Here is a 24,877-nt window from a genome sequence, read left to right as displayed (position 1 = left end):
GAAAAAGACACCTGGATTGCAGCATTTCACTGAGGTTCCAGAGAAGGCCGTACTGACACCTGCATGCTGGAAGGTAACTTTTTCAGCGGCTTTTCAGCAGACTGCTTGCCACTGGAAGGAGGAGACTGGACTCCGGGATCTACCTGGGAAGACTTGGACTTGCGACTGGGTAGCAGAGAATGCTTGTTGGGTGCAGCGTCTTTGGGGACAAGTTTTTCTTTTGCAGTAACATTGGCAATGGGTTGAGAGGCTGGTGGGACAACGCTTTTCTCCAATTTGTCTTCCAGCACGTTTTTACTGCCTGACTTGGAACCGCCACTCGCTGTCTTTTTGGAGAGCATCGTTGTCTTTCCCAGGTCTGCAGACCTCCGGGTCTCTTTTTGCCTTAAGGCTGATTTAAAGAAAGACAATCCTTTCTCTTCTGATTTGCTGTCCCTCTTCAAACCAGAACGTGCACCAACGTTTGGAGACCGCAGGTTGGCCATGGAGGAACTCCGCACATGCTTGCTGTCTACTGCCCTGCTGTCACTCCTAGAGTGGCTGATCCGTGGAGAGCTCGTTCTTGAACTGCTGGTAACGCTTGTTTTATCTGACCCCAGACTTATCTTAGAGCCCTCCCTGCTGAGGCTTCGGTCTGAAGTCCGGCTCTTCCCAGCAGAAGAGCCCTTAGTCAATGAGCCTGATGGGGCTTTCTTGGCAGCTGAGGAGGATGGAGAAGAACCCGGCTTTTGCTTCTGTTGAGCTGATGGGACAGCCATGTCAAGGGGCTTCGTGCCATGGTCTTTCCTAGCCTGAGTGGGAGCAGGAGACCCATGTCGCCCACTGGCCCTAGAGGAGTCCGTCTTACTTCTTGATCGGGAAACTTTCTGGGAACTCTTTAGTGGTGGAGAAGAGTGAGAGACTTTGCTCTCTTGGGTAGATAACACTGTCCGTCCCTTCCTCAAACTTTTATCTGGCTCAGAAACTCCCTTGGAGCTGTGAACCTTCTTAGGAGTGCCATTTGCCTTCTCTGCAGCCAGCCCTACGCCACTAGGGGTTTTCACCTCCTTGACTGGAGAGCTATCCACAGAATCACTCTGATCAACAAAGGCGATTTGATTGTTGTTATCAAAAGGGTCCAAAGCAGGGTGATTCCCATCTGACTGCACTGAGCTTTTACCACACCCATCTGAAAGATCTGAGCTTGATGTCCTTACAACAGACTCTTCCCTGAACGCCCCTTCCATGACAGCCAAAGGAGCTCTGCGAGCCGTCCTGTGCTCTCGCCGACCGCCATCACAGGGGTCCAAGTAGCTGCTAGAGAGATTTCTCAGGCTGCCGAAGCAGGAGGTGGAGACTTTATCATCAGCAGCCTCCCCGATCTTCTCCAGGGTGGAAGCTGAGGTGTGTACAGGGGAATCTCCAGAGAAGCGCGATGGAGAGTTGGAGCGCAACTGCAGTTTCGCAGAGAGCGACCACGAGGGCCTGACACCGTTTTCACTCACTGCCAGTGGGCTGGTGACAGAAGACCGAGATGACAAGCTCTGACGCTGGACACTTCTTACAAACGGACGAGTTGAAAATCCTCCTGCAGAGAAAGAGTGACATCCTTGGTATGAAAGCCGAGCCTGCAGGCAGCTCACCCCACCCATCCGCAGACGCCTCTTCCTTAAGAGGGTCAGACATCACACCTCCACCACAGCCTGGGCCTCCCTCCATGCCTGCTGCAGGCACAGCTGCTCACATGAAAGCTGCACAGGGAATTCAACAACTGGTGTGACCCAGAAGTAACTCTGAGGCATGTAAGTGAAGATCCAGATTTTCCCTTCATCCCTGAGCAGCAGGACATCAAACAAGTTTTGCACTTTGGAAGTCCTTGAAGCTAGCCATGGAGTTCACCATGACTAGGCTCCCAGAAATACATTTTTCTGTATTAAAGATTATCTTGTATATTACCCTGTAAAAGGCAAAGTAGCATTCGTACCTCTTTCAGAGATACACTGGTTTCTCTAAGTACAACAATAAGCATTTTAGAAATGACTACCATGGCTAGATCTGACAGTTATCACAACACTGCTGCAGGGACACATCTACACCCACTTCAGAATGCTCAGATTGACCCATGAAGCTCCACACTTTCAAAAGCTGTAAGGCGCTACGTAGAGGGGCCAGGAAAGGCCAGAAACTGAACAGTTATTTGCAGACACAAGTGCATTTGCATATCTTCTCACCTCCCTGGAAGCAGTCTACAGCATGGCAGCAGACAATTAGTGCCTATGCTAACTGGTAGTGATATGTCAGCCTCCCTGCAAAGCTGCTGCAGGGAAACCCAGAAAAAAAAAACCACAAGTGCATGGAGCTCTTGATTGAGAGGTCTTGTTGAGAGTACTTCCTTTCTTTGAAAGGCTCCTTAAGGTTCCTACTCCCCTCCTCTCCATGCTATCATACCAGAGAAAAGCTCACCTGTGGCAGAACCCATCTGCTCCAACTGACACAGTGCCTGACTCCCCCAGCTGCTAGAATAACTGTCCCCTGTAACTACATATTTTGCAGCTATTTCAGTGGGGCTCTTGTAACAGAAAAAACAGTGGCCCAATATCCCCCATGCCCCGCAGCGTTGATACACACCATCATCTTCACTCCTTTCCCCAGTCAGCTCTACAGATTCTGAGAGCGAAGCCAGGGACGTGCGCCGCGACGACGCTGCCGAAGCGATGCTGGGCTGCTTGCTACCAGGAAGACGGCTCACCCAGTGCTCACAGAGTGAGGAGCTTGTGGATCCTGCAAGGAATCAGGCACAGATGTCAGGCCAGCAACATGCAGTTGCAGAACACGTGAAACTTTGGGAGGCCATTGAGAGGCAGGTACGTAGTACTACACTGGCTTTGTCAGACACCTGGAGCTGTCCACAGTGCCATAGCATCCAGGTACTGCTGAGAGAGCAAGTCTTTACTCTTATGAAATACAGTCATAAGCAAAAGACACAACTGCTCTTGTCCCAGTATGCTCTGAATCAGAAGAACTAGTGCGACAGCACACAGGCAGTCCTTAAGCTGCCACAAAAATGCAGTGCAAATCCTTTTCCTTCCAAAGGCAGCTCGTCAGGCCTGCGTCTGCCCCAGCTCACCCCAGATTCTACCAACACATTCAGCTGCTGGCTGCCCACCCAAAGCCATCAGCACTGCTGGAGGGAATGACCTACTCACATTTCTGTATCATGGTTTTGACAAGGGCAGCTCTGAGCAGAACTACCCATGAGGGCAGAGGGGGGTTCCCCCACCTCCACAGTCTCTTTGCCACAATTGGCCTTAAAAGAAGGGGTGCACAGCAGCAGACTCAGACAAGCCTCACTGATCTCTGAGACAGCAAGTGAGGGCTTAAGCAGAGCTGCACAGAAAATTCTTAGAAGGACAAACTAACCATGAAAGACAATCTACAACCACTCTTTGCCAATGCCACTGGGGCTTACCTGCCACAGAGCTGTTGGCAGACCATGATGGGATTGCTGTACGTCTCTGGTAGAAAAGAATATAGGCTGTCTGCTTGCAGACTTCGGTTTCAGAAAGTTGCTGAACATCACTGTCATCAAAGCAGTACCACTGGCCATCAACAGAGTTTTTGCAATATGCTGAGAGAAAATACATTACTATTAGTTTTCCTCACTCCTATTACTCTCAAGTTTAACGTATGGTAACTTAAACATGACCTTATCTGCTATGATGGACTCAGAGAAGAATCAAAGTAACTGACTTATTCATGCAACACACCCTCTTCAGTGTGACTGGCAAGATGAGGGCCTGAAGCCACCAGAGCACAATAAAGAGCTGTCATTTCAGGGTTTTCTAACATTGCTGCTCAGAACAGAACACCATTCACTTCACAGTCTGTTACTTGTGGTGGTCTGCCTCCATCAGTGAATCTCCTCACTGAGGGCATCCAGGACCACACAGCCCAGAGACTTACATCAGAGGGCAAAACCAGACACAGGCTAGGTTGCTGTGTGAAGTCATACAGCTCCTAAGACCCACTAAGCAACTTTGTTTATCTCTGGCTGCCCTGGGAGCTGCTAGAACAAGCAAGGAGTATTTCATAAACTGTTTGTGCATACAGGCAATGTGCAACTACTTCCTATGTATAGCAGCCTCTTGCAGCTACAGAAGTTGTGCACTGAGTGGCTAGGAGCATTTTTGAAACATGAAAGGCCAGTTGCACTACTCTGAAGTAAAAAAAAAAAAAGGCAGAGAAAGAAACGTACAGTAAGACGTGTAAGGTCAAGAGGCATTGCTCCATTCCTCAAAGACATAAAAGTTACCCCTCCAGCATTACATAGCCAGGCCTTGTTAGGTGGGTTAGGTCCTTTCGTCAATATGGACATTTCAACAGAAAAATATAACCATTTTCTTTCTGAAAAGATTCAACATAGGTAACGTTGCCTGTAGGCAATACTTGCCTGTATAGTGTCCTCCTTGCATGGTTCCATGATGATTGCAGACAGCATATAGGTCATAGATATAGTCCTCAGGATCCCTTCCAAGACCATAAGGTCTCCTCCAGGGTGACCAGTGAGATGGCAGACTCCAGCTGCTCTGACTGCGCTTAACAACATGAGGAGTCATGTCCAAGCCACTCAGGGGGAATTTAACCATGTTTTGAAGTTTCATCCTTCGATCTCCTTCCTGTTTAAACAGAGAATACCATGAGCCGCAGTGGGAGCAAAGCCACCATGCTTGGGGAAAGGAAAACTCAGGAGAGAAACGTGTATGGCAGAACAGCTGCTTCTGAAGAGGTGGTCTCATCAGGCCACTCCATGGGTGAGCAGCAGTCCTCCAGCATCATTACAGGCATCCTTACCTGTCTAAACCTTTTGAGATGTATGATGAGAACATCGGGTAAGGTCCAGAGGCTCAGTGTGATGCTACCTTGCTGCAGCTGCTTGCAGTGTGGGCATCGCCACGCATCATCTGGGGCAAGCTACAAAGAAGAGCCATGACGGCATATTAGTTTTCAAATTCTAAGGCAAATTTCACTACATCACTGCCCCTCTGCTGCCCCAGGCCCAGTGCAGACACAGACCCAGCTACCTCCAGCATTTATCAAGCTCAGTGGAAGTGCACGGTTCCCTCAGTGATGTTTTTTAAAATAGTGCCAAGCAGTGAGCCACGTGCACCTCACACAGGAGGCACTTCCCACTGCAAGACAAAATTCAGCTGATGCTGCTGTGCAGAGAAGCTATTTCCACCTTATAAACCCTAATTCCCTTTGAAGTGAGGGAGGAGAAAAACCCAAGGTTTGGCAGCCTGAGTAAAAGTACTCTCACAAGAAAACCAGCAGCAAAGAAAGAACTGGAATAGAAAGACAGGTGTACTTTGAATTTCATCTCTGCCACCTCACTGCCCTCTGGAAACCCTCTTCCTCCCTATGTCCCAATGACACGGACTTACAGATTGCAGAGGTTTTCACTGCCCACCAAGGAGAATGTGTCTTTTCAAAAAGACACGATGTGTGCTTCCCTGCACAGACCAGTGCTCAGAAAACCCAGAAGTCAGAGAGCTTTAAGCTGTCAAACAACTTTTCCCTCACCTCTGAAGTGACAAGAGAGGCTCCAAAATTATTAAAGCTCAATCACGAGTCCACAGTCCACCTCTAGGACCATCTCTTTTTACAGCAGATTAGAGACCTTTGGCAAAGAAATGCAGATTGCTCAAATGTTCCAGCCAAGGGACAGATCAGACTTATCTCTAATCTGCCCTGGGGTACACCATCACTTTTGCCACTTCAATCTCCTCACACCACAAGCAGAGAAAGGAGAGGAGCAGCCACAACTCTTGAAAAAGGAGCTCAGTGGTCACTGCACTGCCAGTCAGGGGTATTCTCACTTAGTGAGTGCTGCCCTGAGCTCCTCCCTGCTCTGCTCAGGCCTGGGAGCACACAGCTGCTTCAAGACAGAGCAGTAAATTCCCAAGAAGCAGCCAGTGTTCTTCCAAAATTTGTAACATATGCCAGGAAGACATCGCTGTTTCACAGGGAGGAAGCTGCAGAACAGAGGAGTAAGTTCTCATATCAACATTCAGGGGCCAAAAACCCATAAAAAACAGCACCTCCAACAACCTTCTCCTTACTTCAGAGGAACTGTTAGCAGAACTGCAAAGTAGTGCTTTGAGACAGGAGAATAAATTTGTAACAAGTCAGTGTTTACAGAAAGCAGCTCCTCCGAAGTAAGTCCGCCCAGCACAGGGACCATCCACACCTCCCAAGTCCTGGCTGCTAAACAGTCTGATCCCTACCTGCTCCTCTTTGGTGTACAGTTGGAAACACTGAGATAAAGTGCAGGTCTGAGGTTGATGATGAAGCTCTCTCTGCTGGCGGACGCTTTCAGAGTCTGGAATATACTCCTCTTCCGTATTCACAAACAAGCTGCATCGGGAAGACAACACATTTACCAGCACATCCACCCACTGTCCTCACTGCTGAGGAGCCCTTCTGAAGGTCAGCAGCTCTTCCCTGGATTTGCCCCATTATATGTGAGTGAGAGTTGACTGGCAAGAGATCCTGACAGAGTAACACAACTGAACACAAGGGTAAACAGCTTCAGTGGGCACCCACTCTGGTTTATCTCAGACAGAAAAAGCTACTCACTGCCCACAGAATGTCTCACACAAATATGATTTGTGGGGGAAGGAGGAACAGGTGAGATGCCTGCTCCAAAATGCAAATAATGCAAAAATCCAGCTACAGAGAAAAGAACTCCAACTCAGAGCAAGTCTAGGGCACCCAGCCTCAGTCTGTCCCTATGGACAGGGACCAGGGCACAGGCTGGAGTTTGAGGGGTTCACGTTTGCTGAAGGCTGCGTAACTCACACAAGCAAGCCACAAGCATTGCTCTCAAGGTGAACACACTTCAAGGCTTTCTACTTCATACTTACTAATCTTTCGTTTCTTTGTCCCATTCTACCACTAATTTCACATGACCAGTTCCCCCCTGTCCACATGACTTCAATGCCCTAGAGAGAGGAGCAGACAGAAGTTAGACCACCTTTCAATCTGAAGTCTATGCTATCTTTTACATGCACATAACTTCTCTCTACTAGCCCTTCATCTTTCCTCCACTCCCACACAGCTCAAGTTTGCAAAGGAGTAAAAGGAATTCACATAGCAAAGAACATGGTAAAGTTGGCACACTGCCTTTACCTAAGTACATTAGTTCTGTAAATATATGTACACTTATTTACAGGACAGGCAACTACAGAAATTTATGAAGAATAACAGTCATTTTAAAAAAATATAAAAGCAGGAGTATTACTTTCGTTCCATTCTCCATTTCAAAGGAGGATAAACTCCAGATGGCGTGACACACAATTGAGCAATCCTCACACAGCTTTGTGAGGACACTCAGTTCTTTCCTCTTGTACGGCTCCTCAGGCCTGTGTACTCCATGTCACGCATCCACACCAAGACTGTCCCTTTCTGCATGGCTACACACCAAATTTCCAGCTGACAAAGCTCTCTCCACTTGTGGGAACTCACCTTTCCACTGTTGGATGGCAGAGGGGTCGCTCCTCCTGAGGTAGCAAGTACGTTATGCCCACAACACTAACCACTCGCAAGCTGAATGGGCAAACCTGCAACAAAGAGAGAAGTCATCTCAGTGGTTCAAACTCAACTTACCTACATGCAAATCTGCTCTCAGCACCAGCTGACACGTATTTTATCCTAGAACATTGTTTTACATGAGAAGGCAAATACATGAGGTCTCAAATATGCCTGTGCCAAGCAGCTAACAAAAACCTGAGGTACAGCAACTGAGGCTTTGTACCCAACTCCTCTACAGTGACGAGAGAAGACACTCCTCTTTGCCCCTCTGTTCTCAGGGGAGGTTCTCATCAGAAACACGCAGTCACTAAGCAAATGTTTCAGCTTTTCTTTCAGGCAAATCCCCACAACCAGTGGATTTCCAGAGCAGACAGCAGTACTAATCTCTCAAGTACTCCTTCCTTATGGAACAAAGTGAAGCACCTGATCAGTCTAATCTTATCTGTTCAGCAAAGAGACAAAAGCACCAAAGAGGTGGTATACCAGACTTGGACATTATTGCATAAAGAAATATTGGGAAGCCATCAGAGCACCATGCTTATGACTCCACATAACCAGCTTCCCCTTCACTTCATGCCACATGGAGCTGGAATTCTCAAAACAGAGGAGCCATTTGCCTCACCTGCATGCAGGCTGCAGGTCGCAGGAAATACTGCATCTTCTCCAGAATTTCCTTCTGCAGAACATCCCAAGCAATTGTTTTTTCCAAATGCAACACAAAGGGCAAGCCAAACCTACAGGAAGGATCAGCATTTGAAGGACCAATTAGAAGATTATTCTGTTCAGCAATTGAATCCCCAAACTCTAACAGTGCCACTCTCCTCACTCAGCACCTACACAGCTCAGCATGCTCTGGGTGGAACTTCCCAGAAACAAGACATTTCAAAAGTTGTCTCTGGAACAGAGGTGCTTAACTTTGAGGAAACATTGTTATGGCCCTTTTTAATGGGCTGCAGCCCTGCTCTGTCTTCAAGCAGCTTGCTTCAGGATGAAGCACTTGGTGTGAAATACAATTCAGCAGCTCAGATAGTTCTCAGACGGCACTTGGTACAAATGTCTCTTTCAAGGTCATTTCTCACTTTCCCCCATCCCTGTTTGCTCTCCAATTAAAAATGTCCACACATCAGAGTATCTGGTCAGACATGCTTGCTGTTCTCTGAAACCAGACAGGTCTAGAGAGGTGGTATGTCCTTCCAGCTGGTCTTCATTCACCACTTACTGGTTATACTGAACTATTTGAAGTTCACCAAAACTAAGACTATTTTTCTGCATTCATTAATGATTTTTCACCACCATGTTCTTTAGGAAGCTAGGAATTCAAGTTGTCGTTCCTTCACCTTTGTGTTTTCACTATAGGACAAGTAAAACCCAGGCCAACTAAGGAAGCAGACAGAAGAGTAACTCTAACTGTGAAGCTCCCAGTCACCTTTTGCTCTGCTGCCCAGTGCACGCTCTGTTACACACCAGCAAGACAATCTTGTCATTTGCTGCTGGTTTAGTAGAGGCCTGTTCCAGTTTTCCAGACTTCACTGTCCCTTGAGAGTAAGATATTGTTCGGGAGTGCTCACTGCCACATTTCAAGTTATTCAGGTTATTGTTCACATGTATTCCTAAAAAATTAGGAGAAAGGAAACATTCTGTTATGCCATTTGCCTATTGAAACCTTTCTTTGGCCACAGAGGAGCAGGTCAGCAGGGATTCAAGACCATTTCTATCACTTGAAGACGTCAAAGACTAATTACTTTTCATAGTGACTGTTTCTTTAGAGAGAGAAATTATATGCAAGTGCTCACTTAAATGATTTTTCACAGCAGTCTCTGCAAGTACTCATAGCTTTATCTGCCCATAAGAAAAGCTGAAGTGACAGAAATCCTACTTGTTACTTCCAATAATAAAATTTGCCTTTGATTACGCTCTGTCTACCCAGGATGCAATTATTCCCTTTCACCAAGAGGGAGATGCAGAGAAGCTGAGGGGTTTGAGCTTTGAAAAGGAAAGTGTTTATTCATTCCTGAGACTGTTTACTCATCACTCACAATCTGATTTTAAATAACACAATTTCAGGAGTTTCACCTGTTCCCTAGCAGGTCTTTAAATCAAGCCAACAACAGATTTTACATTAAGCCAGTTCGGCCTGGGGAATGAGCCCTGGTAAGAGGAAGAAAATAGTGTACATCGCTTCTTGATAACCTCCTGAACTCAACACCATTAAGTCCACTGGAATGGGGGCTGGACAAAGTCAGGGTTGAAATCAATACACCAAAACATCAACTACTTGTGGGACTTCTATTCTCAAGTATATCCTTTTCCAAAACAAGCCTCCCTTACCTAGTCACCTGAGGTGGGCATTAAGCAGAATTATCAACTTACCTCTCTGACTGAGGATACCCTCAGGCCTAAATATCTCTGGGGTCTCAAAGGCAAAGATGCAGTCACTCTCATGAATGGTGTCCAGGTCATCAGTATCACAGAAGGAACGATGAAACCCATCACAGTACATCTCCGTCAGCACAATCTAGAGTCAGCAGAAGCAAACCAGAACCCATTAAACCACCTGTGTCTGGTACAGCCAGGCTGCCCGCTCTCTCAGATGGTACTTTCGTGCTAAGGGATAGTATTCCTCAAAACATCCTGGCATTGGCCAAGAGCAAGGAACAGGGAAAAGGACTGACATAAAAGAGAAGCTGGGATAAAGGCAGCACATGTAGAAGTTCTGGTGGGATCTGACAACTTTTCTGAAGCTCATCCTCGGAGGAGTTCCCTATGGGTGCCCAATGGTTCCCTCACTGCCAGCACACACGAATCACCATGCGACCAGGCATAAGGTCTGAACACTCCACTGATGGCTATCCCAATGTCACTAGGTTACAAAAAGCCAAGGCACAGGGAAGAGTACGGTCCATATTACTGCTGTCCTCCTTGCCCCATTCGATTATGGGCAAGGGATTTCAATTCCTGCATGTCCAATATGAGAGGAAAGCCTTCGCACTCTCTCCTGCTGAAGGGAATGCACGTGCGTGATGAGACCAGCCCATTACCTGCTCTGTGGGTATCTTGGTCTCCGAGGAGACAGCCTCTCGCAGCCTGGCCACCGTTCCAGAGATGGGCACTGGCACCCCAATCCGCATACAGTGAGAGCACTTCCCCTGGTACACAACGGTAACGTAGAGTGGCCTGTGGAGAGCATAAGAGGTACTGCTGGGGCTGGGCTGGGCTGAGCCCTTCTTAGCAGTACCTTGAAGGGTCAGGCCAGCCTGGGTGCACTCAGGCTTGCCCATAACCTGCAGGGCCCTCCCAGGGGATCCACCTCATGCTGAAGTTAGGTTCAGGCAGCCAAGCGAGTCTATTTGATTTCCGAGGACTCCTTTCTTACTACATAGACCAGCATTACTTGCACCCACAAGCAGAAGGTCTTCCTAAAAGAGTCCCACAAAGTTAAAAATAAAACCCTCTATGACAAGGCAGTTTTCCAACACAGATCCTGTAACGCAGCTCAGGACAAGGCAGCACCTTGAAGCACTCTGAGAGCTGCCTCAGTTTGCCTCTCTGCCTCCGCTAGCAGCAGAAGCCCCACCTCGGAAGAAGAAAAGTAAGGCAGCCAGCCTCCCAGAGACCCCTTCCCTGGAAATCCACTCAGCCTCAGGGACTCAAACCAAATGTGGCAATCATATTTAATATATCTTTTCATTACTTTGCTCCATTGCTTCCTGAAGCCATCCAAGTTCTCTGCATCCAAAACGTCAGCTGAAGGACTTGCTTATTCATACAACAGCTAGTTTCGCTGTGCCATCTCTGTCTTCACTCTGAACTTTTTACCTGGATCATTATAACTCCCTGGAGCTTTTTTTCTTTATTGGCAACAGTTGTCTTTCAAAAAAGCAAAACATTTTGCAGGAAAGCTTTTAACTGCACTGTTTGAAATTGGAGTGATCAGTGCGATTGCTCTAAAGAAGGTTAAAAAAAAGTGTTTCATCCTTTTCTCCTTTTTAATTCTAAAATGCTATAAATTAAGTAAAAAAATATTTTGGTTACCAGAATATCAGATGGGTTTTTTCTCCCAAAAATTAATTCTATAGGAAGTTAAGGGTGGGGGCAGAGGGCCATTCTGAAACCAGTAAAAGCTCCCCATTTTCCAATTTACCTGCAAAGCAAAAAATTAAAGCCCCAAATGGTCCTATCTATCTTTTTTAAAGACGTACCAGAGAGATTTTGCTGACATTTCTCTTCCTTCTGTAGCAAATTAAATAACATTCTATGCATGGAAAACAGTCAATGTAAAGCTCAAGACAGCAACATACCGTGTATGAGGCAAAGGAATCGGCAGAGAGATGCAGAGAAAAGGGTCAAAGGTGTTACTCTGCTTCTGGCAATGAGGGCACGTCAGAGAGGACCTAGTACAAATATCAATAACAGGGCAGAGTTATACCCCATTGTATCAGGAAGCAATAAATTGCAGCCTGTCTAGGTGATTCTGCTTCTGTGGGGGAGTTGGACTAGATGATCTCTAAAGGTCCCTTCCAACCCCTACCATTCTATGATTCTCACAGTCCACCTTTCCCTGCTCCTTGTGTCTACCACATTCTCTCTTGTATGAAAATCACCACATCACAAATAACAGCCTTCGTCTGTCAGTCTGGCTGCCCCGTTCTACTTTTCTCTCTTCCACACGGAGCAGCTCGGTACATGGGCTGTAGAGACAAAACTGCTGTAAAGGACAGGCTCCTGACTTCTAGATTCTTTTAAATTAATTAGTCTCAAAGTTCATTACAGGGCATGCCAGGCAAAGATTTCACTCTAGACACTGAATTTAGCTTTCAATAAACATCACTGCAAAATGAATTCACCAACAGTAACTCCAGCATGGAAGGGACGGAAGGGTTTTTTCTTTGAAGAGAGGTGAAGGAACAGTGTACAGTCAGTGCTGCAGGTGGACAGATCTCTTACTCAGAATGGAAAAACTCCAGACAATATATCTCTCACACAGAATTAGCTTGCACCTTACACTGGCTTCATGTTTTGTACCAGGCTTAAGGTTTCTCCTCTGCAAAGGAAGCCTTGGCAAATACTGAGGAGAAAGTCCAGCAGTTAAAATCCTTACAGCAGCACAGATAGAAGCCATTGAGGAACATTGAAACTTAGGCTGTTTTCTTGTGCTACTTCTGAAATTAGAAAGCCTACTTCCCAGGAAGTATGGGAAACTCATGGGAAAGTCCTGAAGGGACAGTGAAAGCTCCAGCTCAGTATTACCTAGTGCCAGGTGGCAGGAACTATGCAAGATGCCTGGGCTCTGGAACTCCCCAGCAGCCTCCAGGCACCTCCAGATCTTGCCACAGGTTGTATCTGAACAGCCAGGGTAAGTCTCACAGCACTGAGTTGTCCTGAGTCTGCTCCACTGAGCACCAACTTTCAGGATGCATCAGAGCAGTGAAGAAACAGTAAACACTATAGATTTTCACAGAATATACTGAATTTGAAGCAGTACAATTCTCTTTCAGGATCAAGATTTTAATTCAGATTTCATTCAGTGGGAATTCAGAAACAACTGTTAACACGACACCAGCCTCAACTGTACTGGGAGCTAGTGAGAGTAGAATTGTACTGGGGTCACCAATACATGCAATAACACCTCAAACTTTACAAAACATCCTACCTGTATTGGGCTTGAAAGAGTTCCTGCACAAAAGTACTACTGATGGGAAAGACTGGTCCCTCAAGCAGTACATCATCCTCCAGGGGTGGCTAAAAGAGAAGAATAGAGGTGCACCACACCAGTTGACTCCAGTACTCCTAGTTAAATTTGTGCCCTCCATCCCCAAAACCACCAGAAATATATCACAAGATTTTTAATAACCAGAGTGCTCTGCTCACACGGGTGGTCATGCAGGAATGTGAGGTTGCTAGAGCGGCCCAAGGGAAGGCAGGAATCACACCAAATGCTGGGTCTGGCAGCTCTCCCTTGTAATGCCTCCCAGCTCTCATAGAGCAGTATGTGACCATTCACATCTAGCTATACTGGGGAGCATATCCCAGGAATTAGTGATACATCTAGTTATAGCCACAGGGCCAGAAACAAGTAGTATTTTACCCAAAGCTTTTGTTTCATCCAAACTATGAGAACTGAGAAGTCAGCAAGGAGACCTAATTTAAGAATAAAGACTGTATGCAAAGTTACAGCTACCCATGTTGGCTGCCAGCAAAATCCCTTACCCTGAGTGGAGGCATGCTGCTGTAATTCACTACATTGTTCAGATCTTCATGGACTCTGTCTAGAAGCCAAAGCAGGAACTCCTGAGCATCGTGCTGGGCATTTCCACGATACTGCATAGCATTCTTGGACACAATGTTCTGCAGAGACACAGACAGCACACAGTAAAGGTATAAGAATGGAGCTCTTCCCTTTTCCAATCCCTCAGGGTCAGAGAGGCAGAGCTGACTGTGTACTGATGACCAGGGACTGCCAACAGGCCTGGACAGGGCACTGCCTTCCCACACCAGCTGGGGACAAACACACCATCATGTGTGGGATCCTACACACAGCTTGAGTTGAAGCAGCAGCTGATGCTTTCCTGGGTAGAGAAGTTGACACCTGCCCTCAGACCAGAGGTTACAGCAGTGAGTATGGAGAAACTGCATCATCATTTACACAGAAATGTTTACAATAAACTTGGGGGTTAGTTCAGATGAGATTAATACCAAAATGATCAGTCTACAATCCTTTCACACAAGCCAAGAGCAAGGCAAGCTCACTTCAATCCATTGACAATGATTGGTTCTATTTCCCACTCTAACACAGAGCCAAGCCCATTTATGATCATACCTGTCCAGGTATCATAGACTGAAACTCTTCAACTTATAAAAGCTTATAGCTGTTTAAGCCAAAGTAAAAAAAGTTTTACTCTCCTAATGCCCACTCACCCTCTCTAGCTCATTCCTGCTTTGGTGAGGTAACAGATTTCCCAAAACCTAGATGCTCAGTGCTACTATAGGTATACAACTCCTGGAATCAGACAAGATCAGTACAACAAAACTGCCGATGCTTCTACAAACTGATAATCTCACTGATACACAGGCAGAGCAAACCTGCTTTGCATTCAGACACTCTCTCAAGTACATAAGCAGTGCAATCACCATGTAATTTCCTTATTGGGTACCAGGAGTCCACTATGCAGAACTCGCTCATCCTAAATACCATCTTCTGTTGCTGCTACCTGAAACAAAGAAATTGCTGAGGAGGGACAGTTGAGCGAGGGGAAAGGTACAGTTTGCACTGTCACTGCAGAGGGTTATGTATGTCTGCCCCAGTCAGGGAGGTGCAGCTTTCCCTGCAGCTGGAGCACAGGCAGCCAGAGTGACACTGCACTGGCAAACTCCAAACACAGGAGGGCTCAGACAGCCACAGGTGTGATACCACAACTACCACTATTCTGGAGGCACACTGAGAGCCTAGGGAACACATCCAGTTTACTCCTGAATTTCCAGAAAAGCCATCTCAGAAAGACAGTAGCCACTCGAGGGATTTGTACAAACCTGTTTTTCTTCCAGATCAAGTGGGAAGGGCTTGAAGCTCACTAGAAACAGAAATCTGCAACAGGCAGATTTATCCTTGCCCTGCAGTTCTTTCATAACATTGAAGTTTGCACTGCACCCTCCAGCCAGGCCACGCGCCTCAGGACAACCTCTCCTTCCTCCTCAAAAAGCCACCAGGAACCCACATCAGGGTTTACTCCAGCATCTTCCTTACCAGTAACCAACACGAGGAAATGCTTTCTCCACTCCAGCTCTCTCATCTCACTTTTACCTCCACAAAAAACACCCAAATGGCTGCCCAGCACCCATCCCTGTGCACTAACTGACGTGGAACAGGCTCTGAAGGATACAAGCCAGGCACCAACATCAGCATTCGGCAGGAATAGTCTCTGGAGTAACATGCCACAGCGGGCTTACACTAGGGTTCTTTCCCACACAGACACAACCACTGCTACAGAAAAGCCATAATATTCTGCTTCTCCAGGGAAGCACTCGGCTGCAGCAGGAGAGCCAGCCTGCTCCTCCTGCTGCTCATGGAACAGGAGGGACATTCATCTAGTGTGTGGTCACAGGCAAGCCACCCTCATGTTCCCCCTCCACCAGTTTTAACCACAAGGTCAATACCAGGCTCTCCTTTAAGAAATGGGCTTGTAGCAAAGCTCTCATCAGTGGCACAGCAATTCCCCAACCTTCCTGTCTGCAGGCATAGTAGCAGGAAAGGTAATCCTAAGTGGGATGTGCCATGTTAGCAGCACTGTACCTACATCTGTCAGCACACCTGCAGAGAGACAGAGAGTCTACACAGGACTCAAGCTCAGTGGCAGTGGCATCAGCAGGAATCAGACTGTACGCCCAGGGCAAGGACCACACGGGAAAGCTGCAGCAGGTCAGGTACCCCAAGAGGCATCAAGAAGGGCTGCACAGGCTGCACACACACGGGACCACAGCTCCTCCATTTCTCTAATCAGACTTTGCAACAGATTTGAGAAATGAGGTTGGCCTGCTCACTTTATCCCTCTAAAAATGGGGTCAACCAGAAAGGGGGTGGAGAGGGGGTGAAAAAGACAGGAAAGGACTGATAAACATACACTCCCTATCCCCTATAATCTGTCCACCTGTCTCAAGGCAGCAAAATAAGGGAAAACAGAAATAATCTGCTCTCATTACATATGCACAAGCCCTTCTGACAACAGACTTATTGCCCTTTCCTGCACAGGGACCAGCCAGCACTCTCCCACATAAAATACACAAACACAGCTTTAAACAAGTCCACAGCAGATGCACACCTCTGCACCACAGCAGCGTGAGCCCGCACAGCCCTGCTGACTACCAAGCCTAAGGGGAGCCTAGGACGCTGCTGCAAGCCAATTTACTGGGGAGAAAGATCTGAAGGAGTCTGTAGGAACACAAAGATTCAAGTGCACCAAACAGCCTTCTCCACTCCTAGTTACCATTGAGCAAAACAAGATCCATTGACAGGAAAAAAAGTGACAAAACTTGACCTTAAGCCTCTTCAACCATCAGCCTGATATCTCTTGCCTTCCTTCAGCAGAAAGTCTAGTGTTGCACCAATTTATGAAATTCAACACTAACCCTTAAAAATATAGTGACTATACTTGCAGATCCTGGTCTGACTCCTAAACACTCGAAGTTCCCCCAGCAGATATCAGGACAAGATGGCAACAACCTACAGAACGACCTAGTTTAGTTGTGCTGGTACCCCATCACATCACACCTAAAGACACCACCTTGTCCGTCTTCCAGCTGACACTGCCAAGCCTCAGCCACAGAGGTTCTCCCAACCAGATCTCTCCTTCACATCACTAAACATCCTTCAGCTGGACACCACAGTCCCATTCCCATCAGCTTTATTACAATTCCTGGCCTTACACTTCTCCTATTAGATATGTAGCACTCTAGTTTCTTGATCACAGCACCACACATTCTGCAATTTGTAAGCAAGCTCCAGGCTGACTCATCTTAGGGTGTTCAAAAGGCAGCTCCTCGCTGTTAAGAGCCAGCAGGGCCCAGCAGCACATCCCAAGGAGTAATGCTCAACAAAGCCAGGTCTTGCCTCCAGCTGGGCACCCTTCCAGCCCTATGACACCACGACTAGAGTCCAGAGCCCCAGTGAACAGTCAGTCACTGCTGACAGGATTTAGTGGGTCATCTAGAATTAGGAAAAATTAATATTCAAAACCATTGAAAACGTGTAGCAAGGAGAAAGGGATGATATTCATAGCAGCTGTGTATAGCTGAATGCACCCAGACAACGGTGCAGGGAAGAAGTTAGGACATACATACCCTTCCTTTGCAAACATTACCTATGTTAAAAAAAATTACACTGAAAATTAAATTTAACACTTAAATTACTGTGTCAAGTTCCAAGCTGAAAATCAATCACTGAAGTGTGAAGCAGATACTTCAGTCCAGTCTTAAGTGCTTCTCTCACTACATCCTTCCTCTAGAACTGTTATCCACACCTCCACAGTAACGCACTTGCCTTTTAACAGCCTTATTCATCCTTCACATTCCCTCCTGTACCCGGCTCAGCATGTTAAGGTGACAATGTCCAGTACCACCACCAAGGGAGGAGGGCTCCAAATCAGGCTGCAGCAAGACCAAGCTCGCTCTTCTTAGCAGTGAGTTGACCAAAGAGGGTCAAGAAAGGTGCTCAAACACACATCCCCTCCCTTGCCACAGTAGCGTATGGTCCTCTCTGCACTAGGATATAAAAAGGTATGATATCATCAGGCCAGCATTAACACTGCTAAGAGCCAGCTGCCTGATCTGGTCTAGTTTGTTTTAGTGAAGTTAGCCAACAGGTGTTACCACCACACTTTCAGTCCTAGTCTAGACAGGGCTGAAGATAAAAAGGTCTCTAGTACTGCTAGGAGGAAGTGAATCTGGTATCTCACATTAAAAAAAAGGGGGGGGGGGTGCTGTATGGAAATAGACATAAGCAAGGACCTCAGAAATTCAGGCTGGTGTTTATTGCCTCTCTGCCAGTGTTACCAGCACGTTACTACAATCTAGACCCTCGCTGGCTTTTACTGACGTGCACTCCTGGTGATGTGCTGTCCTACAGCGACCTGCAGAAGCGCGTAACACGCCGCAACAGAGAGAACCCCAACGATTCGCAACAGCCATGTGCCTTGGGCTGTATTTGTGTTATTCTCCATCTCAGAAGAATCTCCACGATAACTGTTCTGGTTTCCTCAACACTCTCACAGCCTGACTGGACCAAGGATAAAGAGCTGCCTGTGGAGACAGATCACAAGATGTTGGAAGTGATTCAGGAAGGACTACAAAATATCAGATGCAATTCCCTCACAAGAGGCTCTGCTACAAAATCATTCCAGCTACAGCAGCGTGTTCCCAGCCTTACTCATGCTTCCTGCCACCACTGCTACAAGTGGGTTTGTTATTATTCAAACCCCTGCATCTGCTGCTCTATAAAATGTGTGTGCCATCCTCCCAGTACACCCTGAGAGGCTGGGACAGCAGAACAATCTGGGTCAGGGAAAGTGTAACGGAGCAGCAACTGACACACAGTGTGGAACGGTCAGTGCTACAAAACACAATGAAATCCAAGTGAGTGATAAAGGCATTGACTCAAATAAAAAATTTAGCAATTTCAGAAAAATAACAGCAACTCCTAAGGCACAGTCCCTGCTCAGCAATCCAGTGTAGTCCCCACACGCTTCCTCGTCTCCAGAGGCAGCCCCCTCGCTCAGCTCCGGTAATATTTGATGGGCAAAATGACGAAGTGAGCAAGTATCTCATCATTAAACATTGTCCATGCTCAACTTCTTTGTACTTTGAGACTCCCCTTCCAGGCTACAGAACAATTATTTTACAGAAAGACAGGCTTAAGTCAAACCATAACCTCAAATTCACTCTCTTCTTTTGCTCAGCAAGTGATAGAAGACACCACCTTGTTTTGCTCATCCGGCTTATTCTGAACCTGCAGTAGTAAAGCAATAGTAATTGCAACTGGCTGCAAATACGGAGTTAAGAAGCTATCGGTTTAAAAAAGACATAGACACATTAAAAACACCACATTTACCAACCCCCCATAGCCTTTAATCCCCTGCCCCTAATCTGAATCTGTTGAAAGCATATCTGGCACACTCTGTCCACCACCAGCAGGCATTAAGAACCAGTCAGGAATAGTTTTGGTGCAGCTGTTTCAGATGTCAGACCAGGAACGGTCTCCCAAGCTCCCTCCTAATGCCTTTCCATAACTGCAGTCAGGCACCTCCAGCCCCTTGCCTCAGCTCAGCCCCTGAGAGTTTGTCAGAAAGAGGAACGAATCTTCCCTTGCCCCAGATGTGCAAGCACACAGGCACCCTGAATGGAAGCAGCACCGCCAGAAGAGATGAGGGGGTAAATCATAATCTCCTATCGATCGCATACATTTATCTAACCCCCTAATGCAAGCACCCTATAACTAAACAAGTCCCTGTCCATCTATAAAGCAGATTTACAGCAAAGACACACTATCATTTTTATCAGTCCACTGAAAGTTTAATCATCATTCATCTATCGCTCTAAATAGATGCAATAAATAAAGCCAAACATAGCTGAACTGATGGCCTCTCCTTTGCTTCTGTTATTGTCCCATATCACAAAGACAACTAAAGGAAAAATGTCAGTCTGCAATTTTCCAGTGCACCTCTGGTAGGAAGCAGCTGTGGAAAGGTTTTCGTACATGAACGGATGAAGCCAGCTCATTAGAGACCTGACACAATGACACACGTGAGCAGGAAAGAAAAACTATTCTTCATCTTTCACTGAATAGCATCAAGTTAACCAGAATTTTTTTTTCTTTTTTAAACCTACAGACACAGCTCTGCATTTGGGCAACTTCTACTGCAGACATCGTATGAAGACTGCGACTCCTTCCACTCACAAACACAGCAATTTCACTTCTCTGAACTGAGGCATTCTTTTCTGGGAAAAGCAATACCTGAGACAGAGTATGGTTCAAACCTTCTGTTCTTCCCCAGGCCCAGAGGCAAAGCCAAAGTCAGCAGTGACCCTTTGCCCAGGTGAAGGTGCCAGCAGGGACGCTGCCAGCAGAGACAATTCCGCTCTTCCCTAGCCAGGGCCCTGCTGCTGGCTGCTGCCAACTGACCTGAATGGCTTCCAGTACTCAGCACACGTCAGCTCAGCTGCTGCAGGCTGCACACAGCAGAAAAACAGAAAACTCAGGAAATACAGTGCAATGAGCCTCTCCCCACTTCCACCGAGGCTCACAGTGATGCTGGTCACCTCCCCGCTGCAGCACACAAAGCCCTTGGTACAGCAATGCACCCAGCAGCTCACCCTTACTGCCAGGAGCTGGGGACTGGGTGGCAGAGCCTCCACAGCATCTCCCAGTGCTGCAGAGCCCAGAACTGCTGCAGGGGCACAGTTGGGCTTGTGGTCCCTGAGTTCAGCACCAGACCTGGTGTTTGCCCACTCGCCTCCCATTCAGCACTGAGAAGGCACCACTGGTCCCTCCTCTGATAGGTGAGCTTTATCACAGCTCACTGAAGAGGGGAAAAACTGCCAGGTCTGTTGAAGCAGATAAGGTGGGATACAGTGCTTCTCCTTTCCCTGTGGGGCAGGTCAGAAGCACTGGGGCCCTGGAGGCAGCATCCTGCAGGAGAGCACAGTGGCCTCACAGGCAGCCATCCATCCCCAGGGCTGGCACAGAACTGCTCCCCACACAGTCAGGTCCTTGCCTGCCACAGATGGGGAAATAAGTGCAGTCATTTATTATGATACTCAAAAAGTAAAAACAAGAGGAGTACAGGAGTATGCAACATGCCAGGACCAGAGGGGATTCTCCACCACATCCAACAAGTCCAGACAAGAGGCATCATCCCATCGGGCCCTGCCTGAGATCTCTCATGCCAGCAGCAACTCTCACCCTTTCAGACTGAAGTCTTAGTCAATCTTGATTAACCACCCTTCTTCAACATATAAGGAGAGAGTAGTTTATGAAGATGACACCTTCCAGGGCTGTTGTGTGCACACAGTGCTCTCTCCATGCAGGCACCGGTGTGCAGAGCTGCTGGAAGCTCCCCAATACAGTGGAGCACAGAGGGCTCACAGTCAGGGTCAGCACTCCTCAGTCACCTCTCTCACATGGGAAAGGGACTCAGACACAAAGCTAGGCTCTTGGGTGCTGCCTCCCCAAAAAGGCACACTCCTTCCTAGGCTCACAGCATGGTTACATCTGCTTGGGAGCTGGTGCTGACTGCCCCAAGAAGTCATCGTTAGAAACAGCAGAAATCAAATCTTGTTCCACAAAAGACTTTGTTTTCTCACTATGTTTGCAGAGCAGTAGGAGGGATTCAAGAGACCAAGGGATGAAGGAGCAGGGGAATGCCACAAGTATGAAGCAGTTCAGCAAAGGACAGTCAAGAAACACTGGTGTAGAGGACAGATTCAAGGGCTGTGCTAAGCAGCCCAAGAAGCTTGTACTCCAGCTGTACACCCATGCTTCTCCCACTCTCTCCAAGTTTTGCCTTGGATCCCAGGTTAGAGCACAGGCCTCTGAGATGAGAGCAAAATCTGATCCCTACTGCTCAGACAAGCATCCTCATGCACTTCAAGGATGCTGCAAAACAAACACAAATTTCACTGACACAATCATATGCAGAAGAGTTCATTAAAGCAGTGCTGTGCAGCAGTCATGTGTTCAGATGGAAGCATGATAATGAGTTGACTTGCAAGCAAGTATGGCCATTTATAAACGCAAGCATGCCAAGCAGGGCACAGAGCAATGCACAGCTGCTGAAGGACATGCAGTCCCTCAACCCTTCCACAAGTTCCCAGACATGACACAGGTTTCATACTTTTACCATTTGTACTTCTGTGGAGGCAGTGATGTGCAATTGCCGTTCATGTCCCAGAGGGTACACCCAGCAGCCAGCCTCTAGGGTCACCTTGCAACAGGGCTACAAGAGCTAGTCTACATCAGGGTGCTGCCTGCCCCCCGTCCACGTCTCCATTCATCTTCTGGACTTCGGAATGAACAGTTGCACCATTTCTGCTTTCCCTTCCAGCAGAAAACCCATAGCAAACCAGCATCCAACCTCCAGACTCTGCAGCTCAGCTCTCTGCTCCCCTAGTCTTCTATTGCACTGACTCCAATCAAGCTTTCAAGTATAACCCAGAAATCTCCAGAAAAGTATTTGGATTTGACAGGGAAATCAGACTGCTGCTTTAAGACAACCAGGATCTCGCTGCTGGAAATCCTTCTCAGAGGGTTTTGGGAGAGAAGCAGGGGAAGTAAAGAAATATACCCAAAGAAAACAATAAAACAAAAAACTCCCCTCCCATAATAATGGACTTGCATCTTATTGATCATTAACACTAAAAAAAGAAAAGTCGAACATCGAAAGACTGCCAAAGACCTTTGTGATCCCAGTGAAGAGAAATATGTTCCCATGATGTCAAGAAATGTCACAATAATGATATAGAAAATTTATAATTTGCTTTTTGACTCAAGGAAAGTGTGGTGATTCCAAATTCCAGAGCAGCTCTAGGACAAGTCTCTCCATTGCTATACTACTACTGGGAGCATCTGGACTGAACTAGGACACTCCAACATCCCACGTTACCTGGCCCCACTCAAAGCCTTTCTAGATGAACACAGGAACCAAAACACCCAAGAGGTGTGGGACTGGAAGGGAAGGGCAAAGGGTCTTGAGCTTCTTTCATGTCTCATTCTCTCATCTTTGTATAACGGGAGGACAGTCTGCTCTCCCCAGACAAATTTTAGGAAAAAGCAGTTGAAACTGCCCAGCATAAAATAATTGATTGCTGCGCTACACAGAGCACAAGATAATCAAACACAATTCAGGAGATCCCATTTCACATAAAACTGGCCCCATTAACAAAGCACAAGGGCTCTAGCAAGTCGAAGAGCTCACGGATAAAAGCTTTGGGTGCAGGACTGAAGACTTCCAATGTCCTAACTACACCAAGCAGCCCCATGCTGAGGACAGCTGTCATTTAATCCACAACAGGAGGCAGAGATATCAAGCATGTCAATACTTTACGGGAGTTCCTTCATAACTCAGGAGTTATTTATCAATTCACAATGTGACCAAGAAGTAGAAGATCACTTGTCCCAAGTGTGACATCTACACCAAGTGCATTTGCAAACCACAGGCATCTTGAAACTTTAAGTTACATGCAGTCACTACCTTACACTAAACTCTGGTTTAAAAATAAATACATAAAAATGGAAGCAGCACTATGAACTTGGCACAATAATCCCTGCTCTACTAACAGAGACTCATTCTGGGCTCAGATCTAATTCTGATAATCCAATTCAATCCAGTTGTTACGATTTTGCTGTATTTGCTGTAAACACTGCAGGTCAGAAAAATAAAGCTGTCTTCATCTTGTAAAAGAAAAAAGAAATCAGTGCAGTTCTAGCATACAAAGGGTCTTGTTAAACGCTTGACACACTTCAGTGTGCAACTGGCTTAGCTATGAGGGTAGCCTCAAAACAGAAAACAGCCTCATCAGCAGAAGTCCAAGGGAGGCAAAGGCAGAGGATTTGGATAGGTAAATACAATATTTCAAGCCCAATTAGTTTAAATAAAACCCCTTCTTTCTTCAGACCCTTACCACCACCTCTGAGTGCTGCAGACCAATTCCCTGTCACAAAGGGTTCTCTGTCCTCACTATCTGACACTCCCAGGAAATTCGCAGACAGAATGGGACAGCTCCCTGGAAAAAAACAAGTCTGAAGTACAGCTACTGCTTATACAATAGATGTTTGTCACCATTGTCACACCATCACAAAGGGGAAAGAGGAAGCACAAGCTGCAATATTGGCCCTTGTTATGAAAGCAGCAGCTCTGTTTAGGCAAGAAAAAAAACACTGAGCAATCGGAAGGATTGTTCAGCTGCAAACAAGCACAAGACCAAGAGGAAAGTCATCCAAAGCACAGATGAAAACTCAACATCACCCTGCTTCAGTGCTGCCTTATCTCCCCAGGAAAGGCTGCCCAGGCCCCTACTGCTCCCAGCCTCAGGGCTGCTACCCAAGGAGCAAACCCCTCCACTTCCACACCCCAGTCCTCTCCTTCGTTAACCTTTTCCTACCACAACAGCCTCCATACCTTCTGCTTCACAACCACCCCCCAGTGCGTCTCCAGCTCTCCAGCACTCATGAGGCCATGCCTCCTCCCTCGTGAGCCCTCACCACCCACTAGCTCAGCCTCCTGCACCCGCAGGAAGCAAAACACGCACTCTTGGGCAGTGAACATCTCCATAGCAGCCCTAGCAGAGGATACACGCAACCTACACAGCACTTCTACTTCAAACCACAGACAGCAAGCCCTCCCAAGGTCTTGCTCGGTGCCCTTCCACAACAGACCCTTGTGTCAAGGATAAGCCATGGCAAACACTTCACAGATCCACGCTGCAGACTGGGAAGAAAATACTTTTCTTTTTTTTTTTTTAAATTTACCGCAGCAGAGACAAATGTCAGGTTTAAAATGCAGAAACTGGCAGAGATCCTTGCATTTCAAGGATATCTGACCAGAGATGAAGTTCTAGCTGCTGGCCAGGTGAACATTTCACCTCCCCTCATTGCATTAGCTCTCTTGCAAGACTCTCTCAGGTCTGCAATTACAAGACAACCATTTTACAGAAACCACTTCTTTAATTGCATTTTCCTTGTTTCCAGCAGCAAGACTACATGCTTCATGAACCCGTGGGATGGGTTACTGCTTGAAGACCAACCTAAAAAGGGAGAAAATACTAC

The 24,877-nt window shown here is 46.9% G+C and overlaps 1 protein-coding gene across 5 annotated transcripts in view; it reads right to left on the bottom strand.

The window, feature by feature from the left end:
* Positions 1 to 24,877, bottom strand: part of USP31 (ubiquitin specific peptidase 31) — a 43,962-nt gene that overhangs the window by 15,574 nt on the left and 3,511 nt on the right. For all 5 annotated transcript variants that reach the window (XR_009818377.1, XR_009818376.1, XR_009818374.1 and 2 more), the window contains exons 2-16: positions 13,777 to 13,914; positions 13,220 to 13,308; positions 11,868 to 11,960; positions 10,608 to 10,743; positions 9,940 to 10,084; positions 8,996 to 9,179; positions 8,192 to 8,303; positions 7,504 to 7,598; positions 6,903 to 6,980; positions 6,264 to 6,393; positions 4,831 to 4,950; positions 4,430 to 4,655; positions 3,449 to 3,607; positions 2,608 to 2,760; positions 12 to 1,567 (exon numbers count right to left, since the gene is read on the bottom strand). Coding sequence is in view for 1 of the 5 variants with exons in the window: in XM_061991939.1 (XP_061847923.1) it covers positions 27 to 1,567; positions 2,608 to 2,760; positions 3,449 to 3,607; positions 4,430 to 4,655; positions 4,831 to 4,950; positions 6,264 to 6,393; positions 6,903 to 6,980; positions 7,504 to 7,598; positions 8,192 to 8,303; positions 8,996 to 9,179; positions 9,940 to 10,084; positions 10,608 to 10,743; positions 11,868 to 11,960; positions 13,220 to 13,308; positions 13,777 to 13,914 (3,399 nt within the window). In the remaining 4 variants the exon portion in view is untranslated. The remainder of the gene's footprint in view (positions 1 to 11; positions 1,568 to 2,607; positions 2,761 to 3,448; positions 3,608 to 4,429; positions 4,656 to 4,830; positions 4,951 to 6,263; positions 6,394 to 6,902; positions 6,981 to 7,503; positions 7,599 to 8,191; positions 8,304 to 8,995; positions 9,180 to 9,939; positions 10,085 to 10,607; positions 10,744 to 11,867; positions 11,961 to 13,219; positions 13,309 to 13,776; positions 13,915 to 24,877) is intronic.

Source organism: Colius striatus, chromosome 3 (assembly GCF_028858725.1).
Source record: "Colius striatus isolate bColStr4 chromosome 3, bColStr4.1.hap1, whole genome shotgun sequence".
NCBI classification, from domain to species: domain Eukaryota; kingdom Metazoa; phylum Chordata; class Aves; order Coliiformes; family Coliidae; genus Colius; species Colius striatus.
This window is presented reverse-complemented; position numbering and strand designations above follow the sequence as displayed.